General features: G+C 57.6%; 1 protein-coding gene across 1 annotated transcript; it reads left to right on the plus strand.

The window, feature by feature from the left end:
* The first annotated feature begins 303 nt into the window (after positions 1-303).
* Positions 304-15,412, plus strand: THOP1 (thimet oligopeptidase 1). The gene is made up of 14 exons (XM_044948721.1): positions 304-307; positions 3,245-3,383; positions 3,778-4,025; positions 6,363-6,511; positions 7,384-7,491; positions 7,916-8,018; positions 10,037-10,197; positions 10,789-10,924; positions 11,113-11,479; positions 11,579-11,780; positions 13,566-13,752; positions 13,885-14,013; positions 14,640-14,776; positions 14,928-15,412. Exons 1-14 carry the CDS (start codon positions 304-306, stop codon positions 15,081-15,083), a joined length of 2,226 nt encoding a protein of 741 aa, XP_044804656.1. The 3' UTR covers positions 15,084-15,412.
* Positions 15,413-15,919: the final 507 nt, after the last annotated feature.

Raw genomic sequence — 15,919 nt, forward strand, 5'->3', positions numbered from 1 at the left:
TCTCCAGGGGATCTTCCTGACCCAGGGATCGAACGCGGATCTCCCGCATTGCAGGCAGACACTTTACCCTCTGAGCCACAAACTAGTATATAAATGAACAGATTTTACTCAATGCCAAGCACTATGAAGAAAACGTGGTGTGCTGTGTTTGGGGGGTAAATTGGCTGGGATGATTAGGGAGGGTCTCTCTCCCACAGGTGAATTTGAAGAACAGGAGAAAAGCACTCCAGCTGTAGGAAACAGCGAAAATGAAGACTAACGTAGAATTAAACTTGACGGTCTCAAGAGAGAAAAAAATCGAGGATGGGTAATGGGAAATTCCCTACTAAGTGACCGTCATTAGGGTGAAAGTTGCCAGAAATGTTCTCCCAATTCATTTTTATCCTACTTAAAACGCACACTTAACAGCCCAGGGTATTTTCATTTCTTTTGCAGAAATGAAGGATAAATAAAGGAGGTGGGTTTGGGGGCATATTTAATTCTCGTGAGTTTCTGGGTGACTCAGGTGGTTCAAGGTTGATATTTGGGGGGTTTTTTTGCGCACTGCGCTTAGTTTCCTATGCATACGTGCATGCTCAGTCGTGTCCGACTCTTTGGGGCCCTACGGAGAAGGACTCAAACCTGCGCCCACTTCAGTTCAGGTCAGTTCAGTCGCTCAGTCCTGTCCGACTCTTTGCAACCCCATGAACCTCAGCACGCCAGGCCTCCCTGTCCAACACCAAAGTGAAAGAGTGGAGTCCTAACCTCTGGACCGCCTCAAGATTTTGTTTTAACCAATAATCCCTAGGTCAGGCAACTTCACTGTTTCAAAACACCTGTTTTTTGAAGTCCTGGATCCGTTTTCTGAAGCTTTCTCAACAACACTTACTTTGCTTACACACATTTTTGTTTTTTAAGTAAATGTGTGTTTAATTTTATTGACCAACTGGTTTCAGCTAATGTATGTGGCGCACCTTCTTTATTCATTAGATACTTGAAGCTGGGCAGGATACCGGGAATGGGATAAGCGCTTGAGACATGGTAAGCGATCACGGATGGCCTTACTTAAGGGAGAAAAGTTGTAAAGCTACACAAATACACAACTAATGTAGAAAGGAGGCTAATATAAATTAATACAGGAGCTGGAAGCCCAAGCCAACTACTGCCAGAAAGAGCCCAGAGAAAAAGCTCGGAGGCGCCAGCTGTGCGGGTTTCCACGGAAACGCCTGTTCCTGGCCTCCCCGAAAGCTCCACCCTCTCACCGCCGAGAACAAATGACGGACGGGGGTGGTCCCGGCGCAGGCGCAGAGTGAGTCAGCCATCTGGAGCACCGCCACGGGTTTTGGGCGGAGCTAGAGTGCGCAAGCGCCCTGCTCTCCAGCGCACGAGTCTCCCAGCATTCAGTGAGCGCGCGGGCGGCGGGCGCCTCGGTGTGGACATTTGCGATCTCTGAGTGGACGGAAGGAGGTTGCTGGCCGCTGTGCGGACACGGACCAGGTGGAGGCAGGGGCCGCCGGTGCACACCCGCCAGCTATGAAGCCTCCTGCAGGTACAGGCCGTCTCTTGGTGTGGCCCCACTCGTCGGACCCGGGAGCCCTGTGCCCCTACCCCGGGGTCGCCCCTGGGGCCTTAGAACGGAGCCAGAGACCCTCGAGTGACCTGGGCCCAGGCTGGGGATGGGGGTCGGCGAGCTTGGAACCCCGCCCCCTCGGTTGCCGAATGAATGATCCAGGTTTTTCAGCGCTTCACTCATTCGGCAAACTCCGTTACTTCTCCTGAGGATGGGTCTGCCCTGAGGTGAACTCCAAGGAAGTTCTAGACTGAGGTCCACAGCCGGACGTTCGACAGGCAAAAAGCAAGCGGGGGCTTTAGACAGTGATCGGTGCCATGGCTGGTGGTGCTTCTTTAGGGAGGGCGGTCCTGGAGGGCTTCTCGGAGGAGGTGGCATTTCATTCAGCTTGGACTTGGTGGGGAGAAGCAGCTGTCCCAGGTGGTGGGAATCGCGAGGGAGGCAAGCACACCAGTAAGATGTTTGGGGAGCAATAGGTCATTTTGGCTAGGGCACAGCTGCAGGTCCCTTTTATGTGAAGCACAATGGGGCACCACAGAAGGGTTTTCCTTTAGGGGAGCAATGTCACCTGCATATCAACCGTGTTTTAGGAAGTCACCCAGGATGTTGAGTAGGGCCACCTCGAATTTTGTCTTGCCCAACCTATCCTCTGCAGCCTATATTGATGATAATCATAATTACCGTTATTCAGGCCGCAGGAAGGCAGGAATGTAGTCTGCTTTGTTTGGTTCAGGATTGTTAGAGACCTGGCACATAGGTGACAGTGAATGTTTACAAACATGCCTGCTCAAAGTTTTCCAACCCTGCTGCTGCTACTGCTGCTAAGTCGCTTCAGTCATGTCCGACTCTGTGCGACCCCATAGACAGCATCCCACTAGGCTCCTCTGTCCCTGGGATTCTCCAGGCAAGAGTACTGGAGTGGGGTGCCATTGCCTTCTCTATAGCCATTGCCAACCTACAGATGCTACAGGAATGCCATCAGGGCCCTCTCTGAGAAAGGGATGTGAAAAGGAGAACTGATATGGTAGGGCTCTGGGCAGAGGGGACAACTGTAAGAAGGCTCAGGAAACTTCTCGAAGAAAGCCTGTGTGTCCGGGCACAGAGAAATTGACCAAACCAGCTGGCCAAACCTGCTGTGCTGGACCCAGTAGAGTCTGGACAAAGTAGAGCAGGGGTCAGTGAACCTGTCTGTGTAGGGCCAAGTGGTTTAGACTTGGCAGGCAGGCCACACAACTTTTGGTCACAGCAGAATCACCTTTAGCTCAGGAGCTAGACAGAAACAGTTGTGACAGTGTTTGGCAACTGCAGGTGTAGACTCTGATAAAGGGTTTGAACTTCAATCCTGAGTGGAGCCCTGAAAAGGGGACAGGACCCGACGACCACAGGGTGTGCAGATTTCCAAAGATGGGGTGAGCGCCATCTGCTAGTTCACAGCATGGGAGCAGAAGTAGGCTGCTTGACTTTGAACCATCCCTATCGCTTGCTGGCTATGGGATCAGGCTATCTCAGGGTTCACATCTGTGACATGGGGCAACCTAGGGTGCGGAGGACAGAACTGTCTTGGAACCCAGCGAGGCAAGTACACTGCAGAATACTGCCCAAAGATTTTTAAGTGACAGCTGTCAGTGGAGACCAGACTCTCATTGCGGGCCTGACACTGACCTGCTGGGTGTGGGGTCTGTCTCCTGGGTCCAGCCTGCACAGGGGATGCCCTGGACGTGGTGGCGCCATGCTCAGCCGTGAACCACCTCCGGTGGGACCTGAGTGCCCAGCAGATCGCCGAGCTTACCACCGAACTCATCCAGAAAACTCTTGGTGGGGGCGCGGGGGGGAGGTGTGGGGGCTAGGGAAGTCTTAATTGTCAGGGCTTGCCCCTCTTTTAGAAAAGTAACACAGTACACATGTCACATTCAGGGAACTTGGGGTTCCACCCTGCAGGCAGGTGTTCTTTCAGGGAAACGCAGGTGTATGCTCAGCACTGATGACTTTGGGGGCTGAGTCTTCCTGCGGGGGCTGTCCTGGGCACTTTGGGGTGTTGAGCAGCATGCCTGACCCCAATGATGCAGTGGTATCACTCCCTGATGGTGACAACCACAGTGTTCCCTGGGGGCAGGATCCCCTTATGTTTGAGGACCAATTGTGCCACACGTCCACACACAGCCCTGGGGTGTTACTCTGTTGGTGTTACCAACCCTGTTACTCTGACCCTGATTGCGGGCCTGACACTGACCTGCTGGGTGTGGGGTCTGTCTCCTGGGTCCAGCCTGCACAGGGGATGCCCTGGACGTGGTGGCGCCATGCTCAGCCGTGAACCACCTCCGGTGGGACCTGAGTGCCCAGCAGATCGCCGAGCTTACCACCGAACTCATCGAACAGACCAAGCGCGTGTATGACCGCGTGGGCGCCCAGGAGCCCCAGGATGTGTCCTACGAGAACACGCTCAAGGCACTGGCTGACGTGGAGGTGTCCTACACAGGTGAGCCATGCCCAGACCTGGCAACGCCACCTCCTTCCCAGGGACCCAGTGGAGAGAGGCACTGGCTGGGAAAGGCCCCTGGTGGGCCCTGGTCAGCGGGAGACAGCCAGGCCTGGCTGGCTTGCACTATCCCCTGGGGCCGTGTCATCAGACCAGCTCACCTGCCAGCCTTGAAACTGGAGCCCCAGGGGTTGTTTATTTCCTCCGAGCGGCTGAACTTGGTCCCCTTTGGTTTTCTGCCCCCAGCCACCTCCTTGTGCTCTGAGTAACCTGATCCCCTGGAGCGCCCTTCTCGTCACACTTCCTTCCCTCCTCTTATCCATGGGTGTCTGTCCTACAACTTTGTGTGGTCAGACAGATCCCCAGTCTGCCTCCCAAGCCCCCTCTGCAGAGGCTGACGAGGCAGAGAACGCTGAGCCAGGGAAACCCCTGTCTCTGCATCTCTGGGAAAGCTGTTCTCTGAGAACCGTCTAGAATCCCTGAACTCCAGCTGCAGGAGCCTCACGTGTCCCTGATGCTGCATGGCGCTGGGTGTGTCGGGCCCGGCTGCACGCTCAGACTCCAGAGGGGCCACCCCATGGAGGCCAGAGGTGGGGGCCATGGTGCAGGCAGTGGATCAAGAGCCCATAGGCCAGTTTTGCCCGCCAGTCACCTGCTGGGGTGGGGCAGACCTCAGTCTCGCCTCTCATCTCCAGCAGGAGGCTCTGGAGGCTGGTTGGTGCAAATTCCCACCTGGGGCGTGACCCTGCCAGACAAGATCTGGTCTCTCAACCGCCACTCCTGTGGCCTTTCCATCTCCCCTCAGTGGACCAAATTATATTATTTTTTTACTTTTTTTTTTTTTTTTTTTTTTGGGCTATGCCATGCAGCACATGGGATCTAGTTCCTAGACCAGGGATTGAACCTGTGCCCCCTGCATTGGGAGTTTAGAGTCTTAGCCATTGGACCACCCGGGAAGCCCCTCCCCCTGCTTTGCTGGGTGTTGGGCTGTCTGAGTACAGGCTGAGCCCTGCCTGGTGCCCCTTCCCGCGCCCCCTTGGCCCAACCAGCCGCCCGGACTAATCCCACACTCTGCTGTTCTGTTGTCAGCTCAGTGCCGTCATAGCGTTCAAATCCCACATGCACAGAGGCTGCTTCTGTCCTTTTCATGGCTCGCTATTGGGCAGCTGGTGTCAGGGCCCCCTCAGACCCTGCCGTGTTTGGTCCAATCAGCTGAGCAGATCACTGCCTCTGGAGGGTCTACTGTGCAGCTGACCCACCAGCCCTAGGACATTCTCAGTGGCCTGGGGCCATGGAAGCCACCAAACCGTGACGGTACTTCAGGCCCCTCTCCCCCCTGCAAAGTATACACTTTTGAAAAAACTGCTCTGTTGAAGGGGGCTTCCCCGATGGTCTGATGGTTAGGACTCCATGCTTCCACTGCTGGGGGCGTGGGTTCAATCCCTGGTTGGGCAACTAAGTTCCTGTATACCACTCAGTGGTATAAAAGAACTGTTGAGATACATTTCACATAACATGTAATCTGCCCACATAAAACCTAGATTTCATTGGTTTTTAGTGTATTTAGCATATACAGCCATCACCAGTATCTAATTCTAGAACTTTCCATCACCCCAAAGAGGTCCCCCATCTCCATTAGCAGTCACTTCCTGACAATGTGAACCCACTCTCTGTGTCTGTGGATCGGCCTGCTCTGCACGTTTCCCATCAGTGGAATCACACCCTGTGTGTCCGTCTGTGTCTGCTTCTCTCATTGAGCATCATGTTCTCAGGGTCTGTCCCTGTGGTAGCGAGTGTCAGGGCTTCTCTCCTTTTCATGTCTGAGTGATGCTCCCATGTACAGAGGCACATGTGTGTCCAGTCATCTGCTGACAGATACCTGGGTTGTGTCCACTGTTGGTCACTATGGATCACGCTGCTCTGATGATGTGTGGACAGTTTTTTGGGTGGACAGTGTTCTGCTCCTCTTGGGTGTCCACCTGGGAGTGGGGCTATGGGTCACATGGTGACGCAGCGGAAGCGTGTGTTCTCACAGTCGCCACACACCCCCTATCTCACGCACGTGGTGCGCCTTGAAGTATAAAATTGTTGGTGCCCTGCAGCATGGCCATGGGCCACCAGGGCCCTTTCTGGCGCTGAGTCCCTTCAGCCTCTCCTGGTCTCATCCTGTTCCTGTTCCTGTCCTTCTCGGCTTGAAGTGTCCAGAGCTGAGTGCTGTCCCATCTGGACCATGAGTCCCTGAGGACAGGGTTAACCATGCTCGTCTCTCGCCCAGGGCTTCACCTGCCCATTTCAATGCAGGGCCGTTCTCTCACCTGTACTGTCTCCCCGTTTCAGTTCAGAGGAACATCCTTGACTTCCCCCAGCACGTCTCTCCCTCCAAGGACATCCGCACAGCCAGCACAGAGGCGGACAAGAAGCTGTCGGAGTTCGATGTGGAAATGAGCATGAGGCAGGACGTGTACCAGAGGATTGTCTGGCTGCAGGTGAGCGAGAGCCAGGCCAGAGTGTGGACCTCCTGCCCCCCGGCTTCATGAGGTGGACAGAGCCCTGCAGGGGGCAGTGGGGCCGTTTTACCACAACAGACAACGTTAGAGACGTGACAGAGACAAGCGGGAGGAGGAAAGGCGTGCAAGGCCTTCCCACGTGCACGTCATCTCACATCCCTGACCTTGCTGGGGTCACCTCAAGGGGACATCCCATCTCCCACGTGAGGTGAAGGGACCAGTGACAGGTGTGTGCATTTCCTGCCTCCCTGGCGGTGCCAGCTGAGCACTGCTGCCCGTGTCAGGGGACTGCAGGTGCTCCTCGCATGGCTGGTGGGTGGTTCTTAGAACCTGCCAGACATGTCCGCCTTGGGACCAGAAAGGCCCTGGGGTACTTTGTGCAGACTCGGGGGCGGGGGCCTCGAAAAGCACAGGCGGTGTTAACTGAAGTGTTTATTGAGACCATTGTAGGTTCACATGTAGTTGTAAGAAATGATTCAGAGAGGTCCCAGTTGAGCTTTGCCTGCTTGTCCCCGAAATCACATTTTATGACAGGTCAGTGTCACAGCAGGGTCCTAACATTGACACAGCTGCCCCATCACCCATTGCCCTGGGGCGGCCCCCAGCAGCTTTGGTTTGGGGCTGTCCCTAGTCACGCAAGGTCCTATGTGGACTTGAGTCTGGTTCCCTGGGTCAGTGCTCGGGCCTGCAGTGCTGAGTCCTGCAATAGCTGCTTTGTTAGGAAGTTTCACTTTTCAGGAAACCTGTAAACTCCCTTCCAGCACGGCTGCACCATCCTACATTCCTTCCAGTCCTGCTTCTCCACGGCCTCGCAGGCATTCGGCGATGTCTCTATGGTTTTCTTGTTCCAGGAGAAGGTCCAGAAGGACTCACTGAGACCCGAGGCATCAAGGTACCTGGAGCGACTAATCAAACTAGGCCGGAGAAACGGGCTGCACCTGCCAGAGGAGACACAGGAGGTGAGAGCCTAGCCTGTGATGACCCTCATCCCCATGCCCAGGCCCCACCCCCAGGCCTAGGCCCAGGCCCAGCCCCGACCCTGGCTCAGGGCTCAGGGGAGCCGGCTCTTTCCTCAGCTCCCCTTCTCCTTGTTCCTGAACCCAGGCTGGTCAGTTTCTGTTTCTGAAAACCAGATGAACTCTGAATGAACAGTTTAGGTCCCTTAAGATGGCCAAAGCTTAGATTCCCCAGGGCTGTGAGAGTGGTGGTCTCTATGGGGCACCCCTGCTTCCAGGTCCTTCACTGATCACTGGGAAGCAAGAACAGGGGGCCAGGGTCTAGGCTTCAGATACCTAAGCTCAGCACAACCCCTGGGGGGCCCCGAATCTAGACCCCCTACTCTTTCCAATCCCCTGGACTCTCACAACAGTCTTCTTCCATCAGAAAATCAAGAGCATCAAGAAGAAGCTGAGTCTCCTGTGCATCGACTTCAACAAGAACCTGAACGAGGACACGACCTTCCTGCCGTTCACACGCGAGGAGCTGGGTGCGTGAGGGTGCACAAGGTGATGGGCGGTGGAGGGGAGCATTCCCTGGGAGGGCCTTCTTCACCACAGGCACTCCGGGAGTTTGAAGCCCAAGGTCCTGGATCCTTCCTTGGAGAGGGCCGGGATCTGTCTGCCGAGATTCTGCCCTACCCTTTCTGTGAATTATGATCCTTTAACCTCATGGTGTCCTCCCAGTCTGGCTGTGTATGGGGGCTTGAAGACCTGGGGCCTGGGAGGTTTTCTCGGCTTCTACCTTCTTCCCCAGATGCCTTATTTTGAAAACTTGGTGCCTGTGGGAAAGTGGCGAGAATAGTACCAGGGAGACCCCATGCATGCCCCGGGCCTGGCCTCCCTGTGTGTGTGCAACTCCTGTGCTGGGGCCTCCAGACCCATCACCAGGGACGGTGCCTCCTGTGTCCCTAGGTACAGGCCCTCTCGGGATGGGGTCCCCACCCATCCTGATGACTGGCTTTTCATTTCTGGCCCCAATCAGCTCAAGTTAAGCCTCATGTTCCATTCTAATCTCTCCAGATGCCTTCCCTGTTGACAGATTTGCTTCCGTTTTACCCACACGACAATTTTGCAGAATCCAGGCAGGTGGGCAATGGCCTGTGAGCCCTGCCCAGGAGTCCGACGGTGCTGTCACATACGCTGTGATACTGCCTGGGCCTCTGGTCAGTAGGGACTCAGGGACACAGATGTGCTCTGTCCTGAGCAGGAGCTTCAGGTCCATCACGCTGACCTCTGCTGCTCTGACTTTTTGTCCCTACTGTTGAGTCCCAGGAAGCAAGGCCCATGTGGCTCCAAAGGTTCTCAGGCCAAAGGGCCATCCCAGGCCTCTGGAGTCCACTGTCCTATGGGGCTGCTTTTCTGCCCACTGTCCAGCCCAGGGCCCGGCTAGTTCGGCCTGGCCTCCTGGGCAGGAATGTGAACCCCCAGCACGTGGAACAGCCACTCAGAGCCCCGGTGACCAGTCTCACGGGGCTGGGATGGCAGTTGGACATGTGTGGCCGCCTGGCAGGGTTTCAGTCCCTGCTGAGCAGGAGCCATGCCGGGTCATTTCTCTGGGTTGCGAAAGGCTTGGGAGAGTCATTTTACAGGAACGTAGGTAGGGTGTTGTGTATCTGTTTTCTTCCCCACCCCAGCCTCTAGAGAGAGTCGTGTATACATGTATGAAACCCTGACTTCTTTTTCTAAGTCTCCATCCTGGGGACTTCCACCGGTGAAAGTTCTAGGACTTCTACCCGGCATCGCCTCTGTAGTGTCGACTGTTTTCCCCTCATGATCCGTGATTTCTCCCAAGAATCCTGACGGCTCCAGCTCCTCGCACTGTCACCGGCTCGTGTCCTGTCCCTGTCTTAGTGGGTGTCCTCCCGCGTGTCAGAACTAGCCCCCCACAGCCCCGGCCGTGTCCTCGCATCCACGGGCTTCCGGGCCCTGGTCTGTCCACTGGGGGTGTCCTTGCTGTCCTCACTTTCTTAGATGCTCATTGTCCCAGTTTGGCCCCTTCAAATTGACGCGTCCCTGTAGTTCTTGAAGCACCTCCTGTTGCACATGGACTGAGCTGGGCTCGCTGTGTCCTCTCCCTGGCGTGGCCCCAGCGGGGTGGTCGGAACTGAGGTCTGGCTGCCAGGGAGCTGTTGCTCCCGGGTCCCTCAGTCACCCGGAGCTGAGAAACCCACCTGGCAGGTTCTACCTCCTGCTGTGGCCTTTCATCCAGGAAGGACATGGGAGGAGGCGGCAGTCCACGCTGTCCCAGGGTGGCGTCTGTTCTGGGGTGCAGGCTGACCTGGGGTGACAGGACACAGCTCCACCTCCCCCCTCCCTGAGGGCATCCTGAGGGAGCAGAGCTCTGAGGTGGGAGAGCCCTCAACATTGCTCCTCTGGGTGCAGAGGGCATGGGGAAGCCCAGCCTGCCATCGCATTCCTCACCTCCCATCCGATGGGGCTTCCACCCCTCCCACCTCAGTTGGGCGGTCTGCCAGTCCCCTCAGAGCCCCCAATTTGGCCCCCACAGGAGGGCTCCCTGAAGACTTTCTAAATTCACTGGAGAAGACCGAGGATGAGAAACTGAAGGTCACGCTCAAGTACCCGCACTACTTTCCCCTCCTGAAGAAATGCCACGTGCCCGAGACCCGGAGGAAAGTGGAGGAGGCCTTCAACTGCCGGTGCAAGGAGGCAAGGAGCCACCCACTGCACAGTGCCCAGCGGGGCTCGATCTCGGCCTCCCCTCTGAGCGTCCCTGGGTCTGGCTCAGCCCCAAGGGCTGTTGAGTCTGCCAGTCCTGGGGCTGGCCTGAGTGGGAGGGGTTGGCACTTCCCTCTCCTGGCCATGGACTTGACTGGGGCAGTCCTGGGTTAGGGCCTTGGTGCTGTGGAGACGGCACTGCTGGCCACCAGCTCCAGGTCCCTCATCTTCTGGACGTTCTCTGACAGCTTCTGGGTGTAGTTAGGTTTCCTGTTGTGAACAGGCCTATTTCTCCTTGTAAATGAACCCAGTCGATGTCGCTCTGTGTCTGTCCCACAAGCTGGGGGGGCTGAGTGAAGCCCTCAGGTGCCGGCAGAGCCCTGAGCCCAGGGAGGCGCCGTGGATTATAAAGACTGTGTGTTATGACAGGACCAAGTGCAGAGAAATCTGGGCAGTGGGGGTTGCGGGGGGGGCGGATCGTGGGGGCACTAGCCATGGCTGCCAGGAACCTGAGAGCCCTCCTGCGGACACCTGGCCTGTGGCTCCAGTGCTACCGTCTATCTGTCCGTCTGTGGGCTCTAGGAGAACTGCACCATTCTCAGGGAACTGGTGAGGCTGCGGGCTCAGAAGTCCCGTCTGCTGGGGTTCAGCACGCACGCCGACTATGTGCTAGAGATGAACATGGCCAAGACCAGCCAGGTGGTGGCCACTTTCCTAGGTAACCCCGCCCCCTTGCCCCAGGTGCCTGGGGGGAGGTGTGAGCGCTGAGGGCCACCTCAACTGGACGAGGTGCTGCCTGCGAGCCCTGCTCTGTCCACCCTTGGGGGTCCCATGTTGGGTGAGTGGTGGGGGCTAGGGGTGGCCCAGGGAGGTAGCTGAGCCTCACACAACCCCCATCGCCCACAGATGAGCTGGCGCAGAAGCTGAAGCCACTCGGGGAGCAGGAGCGGGCAGTGATCCTGGAGCTGAAGAGGGCGGAGTGCGAGCAGCGCGGCCTGGCTTTCGACGGGCGCATCAACGCCTGGGACATGCGCTACTACATGAACCAGGTGGAGGAGACGCGCTACCGTGTGGACCAGAATCTGCTCAAGGAGTACTTTCCCATGCAGGTGGTGACCCGCGGGCTGCTGGGCATCTACCAGGAGCTCCTGGGCCTCAGCTTCCAGCTGGAGGAGGGCGCCGCCGTGTGGCACGAGGACGTGGCGCTCTATGCCGTGTGGGATGCGGCCTCCGGCAAGCTCATCGGCAAGTTCTACCTGGACCTCTACCCCCGGTGTGTGCACGGGGGACCCGTCAGCCAGGCTGGGCTGGGCACCCTCTCCGCCCACCCCCAGCGGCCAAGACTGACCCCACGTCCCTGGTCCCCACCCAGGGAAGGCAAGTATGGGCACGCGGCCTGCTTTGGCCTGCAGCCGGGCTGCCTACGGAAGGACGGGAGCCGCCAGATCGCCATCGCTGCCATGGTGGCCAACTTCACCAAGCCCACACCCGATGCGCCCTCCCTGCTGCAGCACGATGAGGTGGAGACCTACTTCCACGAGTTCGGCCACGTGATGCACCAGCTCTGCTCCCAGGTGGGTGTGGGGGAGTGGAGGGCAGGGCGTGGTGGTCTACAGGAAGGTTGGTACCGGCTTCCGTCCCTGAACCCCATGCCCTGGATATGTGAACAACAGCAAGGGATGTCTTCGTGGCTCCGGAAGCTGGGAGCCCTGGGTAAAGGCATAAGCGGAGCCGGTTCCCTATGTGTTAAGTCCCAGGGACTTTCCTCATCGGGCCCCCCAGATGAGCGTCCATCCCCAGGACCTGGCTGCACATGTGCTTGTGCTCGGCCCTCTTGCGGTCAGCCCTCAGCCTGAGAGCCATGCTCACACAAGCTGCCCCGGAGCGTGAGGGGACAGTTCAGAACAGCTCACCAAGCCGTGTGGCCATCCCAGTGCCCTGTTCTGGGAATTTTCCATCACCCCAAAAATGTCCCTCACGCACCTTAGCTATCACTACCCACAACCCCTCCCCCCCCGCCCCTGACCACCAGGAACCCACTCTCTGTGTCTGCGGATCGGCCTGCTCTGCACGTTTCCCATCAGTGGAGTCACACCCTGTGTGTCCTTCTGTGTCTGCTCCTCTCACTGAGCGTCGTGTCCTCAGGGTCCGTCCACGTGGTAGTGAGTGTCAGAGCTTCTCTCCTTTTCATGGCTGAGGGATGCTTCCGGGTGTGGAGGGACCTCTGCTGCTGTATTTCTGAGCAGAATGTTTTGACTTTTAAGTTGTTAAATGTTTTCTCGCACGTTTTGCAAATTCTTCTCTAACTCAAGGCACAAAGAGTTTCTTCTAAATTTTTTTCCTGTAAGTTTAGTAGTTGAGCTCTTCATTTTGGTGTTACTGTCTGTGGTGTGAGGGTGGGGGTCTCCCAGCCCTTGCCCCCACCACCTTTAGCCCCCTTCACGCCCCTCTCCTTGTGCAGCTTCCTCACGATCCACTCAGGGATGACTTGCTGTCCCTGAACCACTCCTCTGCCAGTGACCCTCATGGCTCCCTCGCAGCCGTCATGTCTTTCTCAGTAGAGCTGATTCTCAGTGTTAAGGCAGTTCTGTGCTATAAAGTTGCTGTGAATGTGGAGGGAGCGGTTACTGAGCCACCGCTCCTGCAGACCGTGCAGAGCCAGCCTCCCGTGAGTCTTTGTCACCCTGTTTTCTGGACTGATCCTCACTCAGCTTCATGTGCTCTGTGTTTCTATTTAATGACACCTGGTCTGATACCAGCTGTTGGTTCAGTCATTCTGAGCCCCTGGCTGGCAGGGCTGTGACCCTCAGCTGGACAAAGCTCATCTGATACACGCACTATCTCCGTGAGCACCTCACTGCCATCTCGCTCCCCAGACGCTGGATAGCACTTCAGCCCTACACTGGGGGGCCATCTAGAAGAGAGAAATCACCCCCAGAAACATGAGAATGCAGACATGGGGCAGTCAGTAGACTGTGAGAAGGACGCTTGTCTGCAGTTGGTGCTGGAACCCAAAGGCAGGGGTCCAGTGACCCAGGAGCCAGTGACATCTGACTGCCTCCTTGGGTCCCAGGAAGAACATGCCAGGTCACTCAGCCCACCTGGCCCTGTGTCTGCCAGGCCTGGGTTCCAGCCACACTGCCATCAGGTACTATGTCTTCAGAAAGAACATCAAAATGCAGGAAAGAGGAGAAAGGAGCTCCTGCTGTTGCCGGCCACCTAGATCCACTGCATCTAGGGCTCTGTGGGTGGGGAGGGGCGCTGTGGCCTGCTGGACGGCAGGCTTTCTGCCTCCCTGTGTGCCGGGTTGGTTGGGGTCTGGGTCCTCCTACAGTTCCCCCCTCGCCCGCCCCCCACAGGCCGAGTTTGCCATGTTCAGCGGGACGCATGTGGAGCGGGACTTTGTGGAGGCCCCGTCACAGATGTTGGAGAACTGGGTGTGGGAGGCAGAGCCACTGCTCCGGATGTCCCAGCACTACCGCACGGGCAGCTCCATCCCCCAGGAGCTGCTGGACAAGCTCATCAAGTCCCGCCAGGCCAATACAGGTGCGACTGGGGGAGGAAGGAGCCGCCCAGACACCAAATACCCAGCACCCCACCACCTTCTCCCCTCCCCCAAGGGGAAGTGGCCCAGACACACACCCAGCGCCCCATCTCCCCACCCCCACCTCCCCCCAGGTCTCTTCAACCTGCGCCAGATCGTCCTGGCCAAGGTAGACCAGGCCTTGCACACGCAGACAGCTGCAGACCCGGCCAAGGAGTACGCCCGCCTGTGCCAGGAGATCCTCGGGGTCCCCGCCACACCAGGTAGCCGTGCTCCAGCTGGGTGCCTTAGGGGTTGGGGTGGTGGCCACTGCCCAGGTGGGGAAGGTCATCTAGTGACGTATGAAGTGGGGACTGTTGGACAGGCTTCAGCCAAGGCCCAGGAGGAGCCGCTGGCCTCTGGGCTCATCCTCCCGAGGCCTTGGGCCTGTTGCTCCAGCTGTGGCGCGTGGGCCACGGTGGGCTGGCGGCTCTGCACGTGCTGTGAGAAGCCCAGGGGATCAGGAAAGGGTTTGTACCCGGATGTATGAGTAGTGGAGGTTTGAACATGCATGTGTTGGTATATACACGATGTTCACTCCTCTGTGGGCCTTTTAAGACGTCCTTCAGGGAGTGCGGTGACCAGCGCAGGTGAGCCCTGACTCATCAGAGCCTGAACAGCCAATCTTGTAAGGTGATCTGGGTGAACCCGTGTGAGCTCGAGCAGAAAGTGGGCAAAGACTTATTTCCCTCTGTGAGTTGCCCACAAGACCCCCATTTTCTAGAAGTGTTAGACCAGTTCCCCTCCTGTGGCATGGGCCTCAGACGGGGCTGTTTCGAGGCCCTTCTCTCGGGAAAAATCCTGAGGGGGCCCAGGGGCCATGACCAGAGCCTCTCCGCGTCCATCCTAGGGACCAACATGCCTGCAACCTTTGGCCACCTGGCGGGTGGCTATGACGCCCAGTACTATGGCTACCTATGGAGTGAGGTATACTCTGCTGACATGTTCCACACGCGCTTCAAGCAGGAGGGCGTCCTGAGTGGCAAGGTGAGAGGCTGGCCTGGGCCCCTTTACCCTGAGGGCTCCTGCCCCCCATGCCCCCAGACGCTGGGTGTCCTTCCTCCCTGGGGATGCCGAGGGCCCCTCGGAGCCAGGGAGGGGTGCGCGACCCTCCTCCAGCCCCGCGCCCTCTTGGCAGGTCGGCATGGACTACAGAAGCTGCATCCTGAGGCCGGGCGGCTCCGAGGACGCCAGTGTCATGTTGAAGCTCTTCCTGGGTCGTGACCCCAAGCAGGACGCCTTCCTCCTGAGCAAAGGGCTGCAGGTGGAGGGCTGTGAGCCGCCAGCCTGCTGATGGCACGGGGCTCTGGCCCCCGACCCTGGCGGGCCTGGCCGTGCATTACCTGCCCAGGTGCCTTAGTGCCCAGTCGGGGCAGGTAGGGGACTCCAGCCCAGGGACAGGGCAGGGAAGGGGCTGCGTGTCCCTCCCCCTCTCCCCCTCGCCCAGTCCCTGTGTCCCCATTGGCCCACGTGGGCTGAAAGGTCTCCATCTGGAGGTGTCTGGAAAGTCTCCTGTCTGGTCAAGACTCCTCTTTGTTGCACTAATGCAGCCCTTTCCTGGGAGTTTCCCTAGTTAAAAAACAGTTCTTTGAAATGCAGCCATTAAAAAAAAAAAAAGACTCAGTCCTGATCTCTGCCTGCCTCCCTCCCACCGCAGGAGCAGTGCGGTGGCCGATTTGTTGTTTTTTGCTTGTTTGGAGTTTTTTGGCCTCACCTTATGGCATGCGGGATCCTAGTTCCCCGACCAGGGATCGAACACATACCCCCTGTGTTTGAAGCACAGAGTATTAACCTCTGGACTGCCAGGGAAGTCCCCGATCTAGTATAGACGGGCAACACAGGGAGTGGGTCCAGCCTGGGCTGGGTAGTGGAGCTCTGGGTTCAAGCCTCAGGGTTAGGCTGTCGGGTGAGTGGGGCCTCCTGGGAGACCCACCTCAGCTGGGCTGAGCAGAGGTGGCCACTGGCCAGTGCACTGCTCTCATCTGCACATCCTGAACTGCCCGTGGGTGTCCCCACCCTTGGGGACCTCTCCATGCCAGAGGGAGTTGGGGGCCCCAGGTTAAAGCAGGTCATGTGGGTCATCTCCCCAGCCACAGGGTTCAGCCCAGACATCGACAGGTAGTCCAGTTG

Source organism: Bubalus bubalis, chromosome 9 (assembly GCF_019923935.1).
Source record: "Bubalus bubalis isolate 160015118507 breed Murrah chromosome 9, NDDB_SH_1, whole genome shotgun sequence".
NCBI classification, from domain to species: domain Eukaryota; kingdom Metazoa; phylum Chordata; class Mammalia; order Artiodactyla; family Bovidae; genus Bubalus; species Bubalus bubalis.

Bases quoted from the DNA above. Each gene is read 5' to 3' on its own strand.
- THOP1 (XM_044948721.1), top strand. The intron at 11,480-11,578 runs GTGTGTGCACGG...GTCCCCACCCAG, and splicing joins TACCTGGACCTCTACCCCCG to GGAAGGCAAGTATGGGCACG. The intron at 14,014-14,639 runs GTAGCCGTGCTC...CGTCCATCCTAG, and splicing joins CGGGGTCCCCGCCACACCAG to GGACCAACATGCCTGCAACC.